The sequence below is a fragment of the Pundamilia nyererei genome, unplaced genomic scaffold, assembly GCF_000239375.1.
Source record: "Pundamilia nyererei isolate P.nyererei 1_Seehausen unplaced genomic scaffold, PunNye1.0 scaffold00413, whole genome shotgun sequence".
Lineage (NCBI taxonomy): Eukaryota > Metazoa > Chordata > Actinopteri > Cichliformes > Cichlidae > Pundamilia > Pundamilia nyererei.
The window spans coordinates 22,121-30,099 of NW_005187814.1; the positions used below are offsets into that span (position 1 = coordinate 22,121).

General features: G+C 43.6%; 2 protein-coding genes across 4 annotated transcripts in view; one reads left to right on the top strand and one right to left on the bottom strand.

The window, feature by feature from the left end:
• The window catches only part of ankrd28a (ankyrin repeat domain 28a), a 20,690-nt gene extending 16,105 nt beyond the window's left edge, over positions 1-4,585 (top strand). For both annotated transcript variants that reach the window (XM_005753207.2, XM_005753206.2), the window contains exons 18-29: positions 365-439; positions 728-929; positions 1,014-1,101; positions 1,234-1,351; positions 1,461-1,680; positions 1,791-1,878; positions 1,966-2,049; positions 2,165-2,313; positions 2,416-2,498; positions 2,968-3,050; positions 3,143-3,234; positions 3,323-4,585. In XM_005753207.2, the coding sequence (XP_005753264.1) occupies positions 365-439; positions 728-929; positions 1,014-1,101; positions 1,234-1,351; positions 1,461-1,680; positions 1,791-1,878; positions 1,966-2,049; positions 2,165-2,313; positions 2,416-2,498; positions 2,968-3,050; positions 3,143-3,234; positions 3,323-3,621 (1,581 nt within the window). In that variant the 3' untranslated portion in view covers positions 3,622-4,585. The remainder of the gene's footprint in view (positions 1-364; positions 440-727; positions 930-1,013; positions 1,102-1,233; positions 1,352-1,460; positions 1,681-1,790; positions 1,879-1,965; positions 2,050-2,164; positions 2,314-2,415; positions 2,499-2,967; positions 3,051-3,142; positions 3,235-3,322) is intronic.
• LOC102212609 (biotinidase-like) lies at positions 4,558-7,973 on the bottom strand. 2 transcript variants are annotated; one of them, XM_005753204.2, is made up of 6 exons: positions 7,633-7,973; positions 7,065-7,214; positions 6,144-6,295; positions 5,692-5,860; positions 5,034-5,588; positions 4,558-4,946 (listed from the first exon to the last, which is right to left on the bottom strand). In XM_005753204.2, the coding sequence occupies exons 1-6, from the start codon at positions 7,846-7,848 to the stop codon at positions 4,674-4,676; spliced, it is 1,515 nt and encodes a 504-aa protein (XP_005753261.1). In that variant the 5' UTR covers positions 7,849-7,973; the 3' UTR covers positions 4,558-4,673. The 2 variants fall into 2 exon arrangements, with proteins under 2 accessions (XP_005753261.1, XP_005753262.1); XM_005753205.2 differs by having other exon boundaries at positions 5,683-5,860.
• Positions 7,974-7,979: the final 6 nt, after the last annotated feature.

Consider the following 7,979-nt stretch of genomic DNA (forward strand, 5'->3'; position numbering starts at 1 on the left):
ATAGATAGATATCTAGATATAGATAGATAGATATCTAGATATAGATAGATAGATATCTAGATATAGATAGATAGATATCTAGATATAGATAGATATAGATATAGATAGATATCTAGATATAGATAGATATCTAGATATAGATATATAGATTGATGTACTTTTTGAAATCATGACACATTTCTATGTAAATAAAGCCCTTTTTTCTCATGTTACGTTGTTTTACCTGTTACCTTACCTAATCTTATGCCCTCCTACCTTTTATAGTCTTTCAGTTTTCAACCAATTTTCATCCATCAGTATATGTAGAGCACATACTGGCATTTGTGCAAACCTGGATCTGAAATGAGTAATATTGCTGTTTCAGCTAATGGAGACATCAGGAACAGACATGCTGAGTGATTCAGAGAGCCACGCTCCCATTAGTCCACTCCATCTGGCAGTGAGTTTTAAGATTTTTTCTTTAAAGCATGTTTTCTTTTCTATCTATCTTTGACTCTGCATTCATTAAAGAAGGATTAGTACTTATTTAGGGCTTTTCTATTCTATCTGAACACTCACCCACTCATACAAGCACTTTCTCCTATGCTCAAGCAGTTTTAATGTCACACACTCATCCTTTTGACAGTTAGATAGAGGGCCTGGGTATTGAACCACCAACCTTCAGATTAGTAAGCCACAGCCACCCCATTTAACATAATGTGTGTGTGTGCTTTTTCACTTTGTCCAGGCTTATCATGGACACTGTGGAGCCTTGGAGGTGCTCTTGTCATCCCTGCTTGATGTGGATGTTCGGAGCCCAGAGGGATGCACCCCCCTCATTCTAGCCTGCTCAAGAGGTCATCAGGAGTGTGTGTCTCTGCTGCTGCACCACGGCGCGTCACCCATGACTCGGGATTACATTCACAAACAGACAGCCATACATACTGCAGGTATATAAGCAGGCAGTCGCCTTCCCATCGCGTGAAAAGGGTGAATTTTCTGGCTTTTAAAGTTAAAATTTCATTTTGCTGTAGCTATGAATGGCCACCCAGAGTGCCTGCGCCTGCTGTTGAACAACAATGACCAACACATTGATGTGGATGCACAAGACAGCAACGGACAGTGAGTGTGTGCATGTGTGTTTAAATAAATAAAAAAAATATATATATAAATCTTAGGCTACTGTTTTGTGCGATTCAACTGATCACTTAAATATTCTTACTGAGTTGTGCCTGATCTCCACACTGTGTTCAGGACTCCTCTGATGTTGGCAGTGCTGAGCGGACATACAGACTGTGTGTACTCTCTGCTCAGTCAAGGAGCCAGTGTGGAGAATCAGGACCGCTGGGGCAGGACAGCACTACACCGAGGGGTGAGATAGGCACACGTGTCTGAGATCGCATATTAAATTTTAATATATGCTTTTTAAAAATTTCTTTTGGTATTTATACTCTCTAGTGTTTACTGTATGTTTCACATAGGCTGTGACAGGCCAGGAGGAATGTGTAGAGGCCCTTCTCCAGCGGGGAGCCAGCGTGAGTGTAAAGGACATCCGGGGCCGCTCCCCCCTGCACCTGGCATCTGCTTCTGGCCGTGTGGGTGCCCTGGGTGCCCTGCTGCAGGCCACCAACACTTCACACAGTCACACACACCTCACTGACAGCAAGGGGTACACACCACTGCACTGGGCCTGCTATAACGGTATTGGGACACAACGTGAAATGTTTGAGAACCATGTCAACCTGGGTTTTTTTTAAGACACAGCACTGTACTTTCTTCTGTTTTTACATCTGTCTTTCTCTGTTTTCCAGGGTATGACGCATGTGTGGAGGTGTTGTTAGATCAGGAGGTGTTCAGGAAGATTACAGGGAACTCATTCAGCCCACTGCACTGTGCTGTGTAAGGCTCTGTCTGTTTATATCCACGAATGTTTATGAGGATCGATTTGCTCTGAGGGTGTGTGACAGGCTGCGTTGTGTGTTTTAGGATAAACGATAATGAGGGAGTGGCAGAGATGTTAATTGACTCCCTGGGTGCAAATATTGTGAATGCAACTGACTCCAAGGGCAGGTGAGAGATGCAGACTTAAAATCATGCGTGGAGGGATTTTTTTGTTGTTGTTTTTTTGTATTTGTTCTTAGTGAGCAGGAACGTATTTACAATAACTGTATTGATGTTGATGCAGGACTCCTCTTCATGCTGCAGCTTTTTCTGACCATGTGGAGTGCGTTTCCCTTCTTCTGAGCCATGGAGCTCAGGCAAATGTTGTTGACACCCACATGCACAGAACACCACTGATGATGGCAGCTCTAAATGGACAGACCAATGCTGTGGGTCAGTACACTAACTGATACAGGGATAAACTTGTGGAAATAATGGTCCCTGATTTCTTAACCTTTCACTTGTATTAATCTCCACTGTTGTGTTGTGTTACAGAGGTGATGGCGAGCGTTGCTAAGGCAGACTTGGCACTGCAAGATGCAGACAGGAACACAGCATTGCATTTGGCTTGCAGCAAGGTAAAGGCATTTCAGAGACAGGAAATGTTATTTAGTCATTCAGTATTAAAAATGTTGCGATTTTCTTGTGGTCTCAGTGTCTCAGATTTTAAGTTGAAAGTAGTTACCATTCAGATTCTATATTTTTGCAATGTGTGGGACGTGTATGTTTTGGCCCTGGCCCTTGGAACATTTATGTATCACTTTGGACACATCTGGCAGACACATTTAACCACATCATCACATGTTTCACTTGCATCACTAAAAGGCACAATTTGGAGAATGTCATATTATTGTGAACAATAATATTTGCCACACACACGAGCACTGGTCTGTAACTGTCACACAAAGAGCTTTTTAAAGCTTTGCGCGAGATTAACATTTATGTGAAGCTCAGAACGTCATCTCTTTAACATATTGACAAAGGCAGGATTGTTGCACATCTCACGTGGTCACTGCAGATGACTTTGGTACTCTCTGCTCTTCTCAGGGTCACGAGACAAGTGCCTTGTTGATTCTGGAGAAAATCAGCGACAGGAATCTCATTAACTGCACCAACGCTGCTCTGCAGACGTATGTAGAACCTGAAGGTTGCACCTACTGTAAGCAGCAGGATAACCTCCAAAACCCAGTGTGAACTTACTGTAGCACTCTTCTACCTGCAGGCCCTTGCATGTAGCAGCCAGGAAGGGATTGACAGTGGTGGTCCAGGAGCTGCTGGTGAAAGGAGCCAGTGTGTTAGCTGTGGATGAGAATGGTCAGCTTTCATCTCACTGCACTCACACGTACTCTTCAGGTGTAATTCTAATGTGTACTATGAACCCCTTTTCTCCTTTTATTCCCAGGTTACACTCCAGCTTTGGCTTGTGCTCCCAATCGGGATGTAGCTGACTGCTTGGCCCTCATCCTTAACTCAATGATGCCCACCTCGCCCATGGTCACCATAGCAGCTTTGCCCACTCTCTCGCTTACTCAAACAGTCATCAACCACCACCCTATTTCAAACCACATTTCCAAAGGTGTGGCCTTTGATACTCCAGCCCCAATGAGGCCTGACCACGCCTCTTACTGCAGGCCAGAACGTCCGCTGTCCTCTGTCTCTGGAGATGATGAAATGAACGACTCAGATTCAGAAACGTACTGAGGACTAGTGGAACCTCAATACTGGCAGGTTAGCCAGCCACTCAGGAGCCTTAATAGATTACTGACAAAAGCTTGACAGGGCAGTAAATACAAGCAGAGTATTCTTAGGTAAGTCTCTTCAAATCTAAAAATAATCCTCGTCTGAACCACATGCTTGCTTCCTTCAGGTGCATACACAGTGGAAAAGATGCACTAATGTAATAATTTGGTAAAATAAAGAATAATTTGCCACTTTTTTTTCCCACGGCATCACTGTACGACCAGTAACATGCCCAGCGTCCTTTTCAATTTAAAGCAGTGTTTTTATTTTTATGTTGAACTCTTTCTGTTTGAGGATACTTTCAGGAGTGGTTTTAAAGATTTTTCATTCACATTTACTAATGGAGCATCTGGTGAAGAAAAGCTCAGAGGACTGCTTTTTTTTTTCTTTGTTAAGACAGAAACTGAGGGACAATCTTATGGGACCAGCTGAAGAAGCGTTTTCCCTACTGTACTTGAGATTTTATTCAGAGTTCTTTGAGCTTTCACAGCAGCCACTGACTGTCACTCTGGGACACTTATAATGCTGCATTCATGATTAGGATCGACTTCTTGATTCCTAGGAGAGAAAGTCAATATTGAAACCTACGTATTTATTCCAGGTGGAGATTGAATCGTTGAGAGCGGATTGTGACAGCAGGTGGATGTAAGACCAATGTACTGTACAACTGATGAACTGAATGAGCAGCCCAAGGAACGGATAACTTGCAATGCTGTACTTTCTTAATGTTTGTGTTGTGTACAAGAGACAAGAGAAGGTGGCTGTCACTGTGTGTGTGTGAGTGTGTGTGAGAGAGAAACTATCAAATATTGCCTTTTGAGGAATATGCAACATTCAAACAGAGGATGAATGCTACATGGTGAAATGTTTGTATTGTAAAGATTAAGTAACAGATGATTAAAGACATTTGTTTTGGTTTATTTTATAAGACATAAAACAAATGTGTAACAGCTGAAGTTTGGAGCAGTTCTTAACCATAACACTGAACTTTATTTTCCTGATCCCTCCAAATTTCATTCATTATCCAGGTGGTACATTCGTCCATACAGGCAGGCAGTGACCAGGCCACCCTTCGTGTTTGAATGTTTCATGGTCACTCTCATGTCTGCAGCTTCCTGCAGACTCTCGGGCTGCTCCAGGACCATTCGGCTTGTCAGAATAGATGGGTACACGTATTTGGTGTCAAAGTTCCCCTCCAACAGGAAGTCCATTTTAGACTCTGCTTCCTCCACTTCCTGTCCACAAGAGTTCTGATCCAACCCTCCACAACGGACTACTGCACAAACCTGTAGATATTTAACATGTGGCAAATAAAAGTAGTGAGTTGTCAGTTTTAACCTTTTTAGAAATATTAAAATTCATGTGATTCTTGCCTGCAGTGCGTAACGTCCGTTGACTGTGTGTATTCCTGCAAATGCGCCGAGAGCATAGAGCTCTTTATGGTCTTGCAGTAACCACCTGTACTGCAGGCGGCAGCAGAAAGTGCCGTTGCACACTTTAACGTCACCTTGTGTCTCATTTAAGAGGACAAATGTAAATGTGTCATACATCATAGAGGAGATGAAAGTGGGGTAGGAGGGAGGAGGAGGGTCATCACAGTTGTCTTGGTAGCAGTATCCAGAGTCTGTAGCCACTGATATTGTTGACTCACCACCACCAGCCTCCACCTCAACTTCAGGTGGCTCCAAAACTGGCACTCTGACCACCAGCAGCCTGCCCTCCTCTGGGTCTCCTTTCCTGGCGTGGTGGTAGGTGGCAGAAAAAGGGGTGTAGATGCCACTTCCTGTCATGATGAGCCTGTCATTACGAATGTTGACAGCTAGTAGGGTGACGTTGGCACCCAGGCTGAATGCCTGCTGAAACTGGATTGAATCCAGCAGGGGGAGCTGGTTCATCCAGGCTGTTGGAAAGATCAACTGACGCACACCCTAAAAAAGGCACAAACAAGAAATGTTGAATTTCAGAGAAGATTTTAAAATGTTACATATATACTCTGAGTGCATATGTGGTTATATTTTATACCCTCCGCACTAGGAGCACTGTAGGATCATGAAAGAGGATGTCAAAGCAGATGAAGAGGCCAAACTTCCCAGCAAAAGGAGTGTCAAATGTTATGATTTCAGGTTCTGGAGGTGTGTCACAGGAGGCCTCAAAGTATAGGTTGTGTTTGTGGTAGCGTGCCACCAGAAGGCCATCTGACCTGTATGAAAGAAGACATATTTGATTCAGAGTTGTAATAATTACTATACCTGGTAGTTCTTGTAGTAGTTTCTGTTATAGCTATTGAACAAGAAGTGTTAACTTTGACTCCAGGAAATGTTTGGTGTTTTTGGCACTAGGGTCAATCATTTTTGTGGGAATTGTGGAGAACTGGTCTTTATTTAGGCACAAACACATGCACTCCATCTGTGGAGAGGAGGCCATAGAAAAGAAGTGTTTATTTGTCCGCTCCCTTCATTTTCATATTAAGAGTTAACATGTACCTAAAAGCCACATTTGTGTTGAACTGCCAGCGCCCATCAGGAGGACAGGTGGAGGAAGGGCTGGTCTTCAGGGGACAGGGTTGCAGGTCGGGCATGTTGGCCACCAGGTAGAGGTTGTTACGACGAGCCATACAGCTCAATCTCTGGAGAACCTTTGAGTCACAAACATAATCAAATATGATGAGATTCAGACACAGTGAGATGTTACATCAAACAGAGTAGATGGGTCAGTTCCCCTGGAGCCCTGAAGATAAGAGTGCCCAGTCAAAGACTTATCAAAAGTGCTCTTCCTATACTTTAAACTGGATTCTCATATTCAGAGTATTACAGTAAAGTGGACAAATTATTAGTTCCACTATATGTTTAAGTCAGCACTCTATCTTGTGAACATAAGTCTAACTTTATTTATCCTGTATACGTTTTCTTTAGGGCAGCACGGTGGCATGGTGGTTAGCACTGTTGCCTCAAAAAAGAAAATCCTGAGTTCCACCATCAGGCCGGGGTCTTTCTGTGTGGAGTTTGCATGTTCTCCCCGTGTTTGCGTGGGTTTTCTCTGGGTACTCCTTTTTCCTCGCACAGTCCAACGACATGCAGTTAGTGGGGTTGGGTTAATTGGAAACCCAAAATTGCCTATAGGTGTGAGTGCGAATGGTTGTCTGTGTCTATGTGTTAGCCCAGTGACAGACTGGCGACCTGTGCCTGCCTCTTGCCCTAAGACAGCTGGGATAGGCTCCAGCCCCCCTGTGACCCTGAAAAGGATAAGTGGATAAGAATGGATCGATGGATGCTTTCCTTAGCTTTTACCACTACAAACATTGGCTCAGTAGTCCATGGTGCTGATCAAGAAAAAAACCCCCCATCACAGCAGTGTTAAGCCTGTGGTGCTTGCCATCACCAAGATTGAAATATATGACTGTGAACCTCAGTGTTGTTGTGTCTTTCTGGCTCCATGCATGGATTCCAGCTCTCCTCCTGAGGGTCAGGAATGGTTTCCAGGTAGCTAGTGATGGATAATCGAGTGAAGTTAAATCCATGAATACCATCTTCGGGAAACACCAGGATCTGGGCCCCCTGAGAGAGACGACAGTGAGAGAGAGGGAGATTCAGTAATCTGTTGCAGTGAAAGTAAACACCTTTATACAGGGGAAGAATCAGTGGTTGTTTACTTAGAAACATAATGCTGATACACTATAAAGAATTTCTTGTTTTAAGTAGTACTAAAGGGTGGACAGCTTTATACCTATTCGGAAGCAGCAATGACTGCTTCAGTAAAAAGTCTGTTAAAAATTGACTATGACAGATGACAGTTTGACAGTTTTCATAAAAAACAGAAAAATGTGACAAGGTTAAAAGAGGTTGGCTTCTGAATACTGTTCGTCTTCACTTTCTTCTGCAGTCGACTTAATTTAATTCATTCGTTAATTTGAAGGACATGCCAACAGAATTATGTAAAGGTCAATGAGTAATACTGTTTTCAATATGTGCATACCTGCTGGGCTGCCCGGGCTGCCTGCTCCTCGTATATATCCAGGTTTTTCTGCATGTGCTGCAGGGCATCGTGGCGGGACACGGGCACGCGCGGATCTGGGTTCAGGATTACTTTGTGCTCGTACACAGCGGCAACATACCACGAGTCTGGAGTGGAGTCAGTTACACCGACAACAGACGCTAAATAAACACTGACAACAGCTATAACGAACAACATCGTTTCTCCACCGTCAGGCACGACACCTATGTGCTAACACAGACCATAAATAAGCGGTCAGAAGTCTTCCACGAGGCATGATGACTCAGACGATAATTTTCTAGTTAAAAAGTGATAAGAAGCTCCTTGTG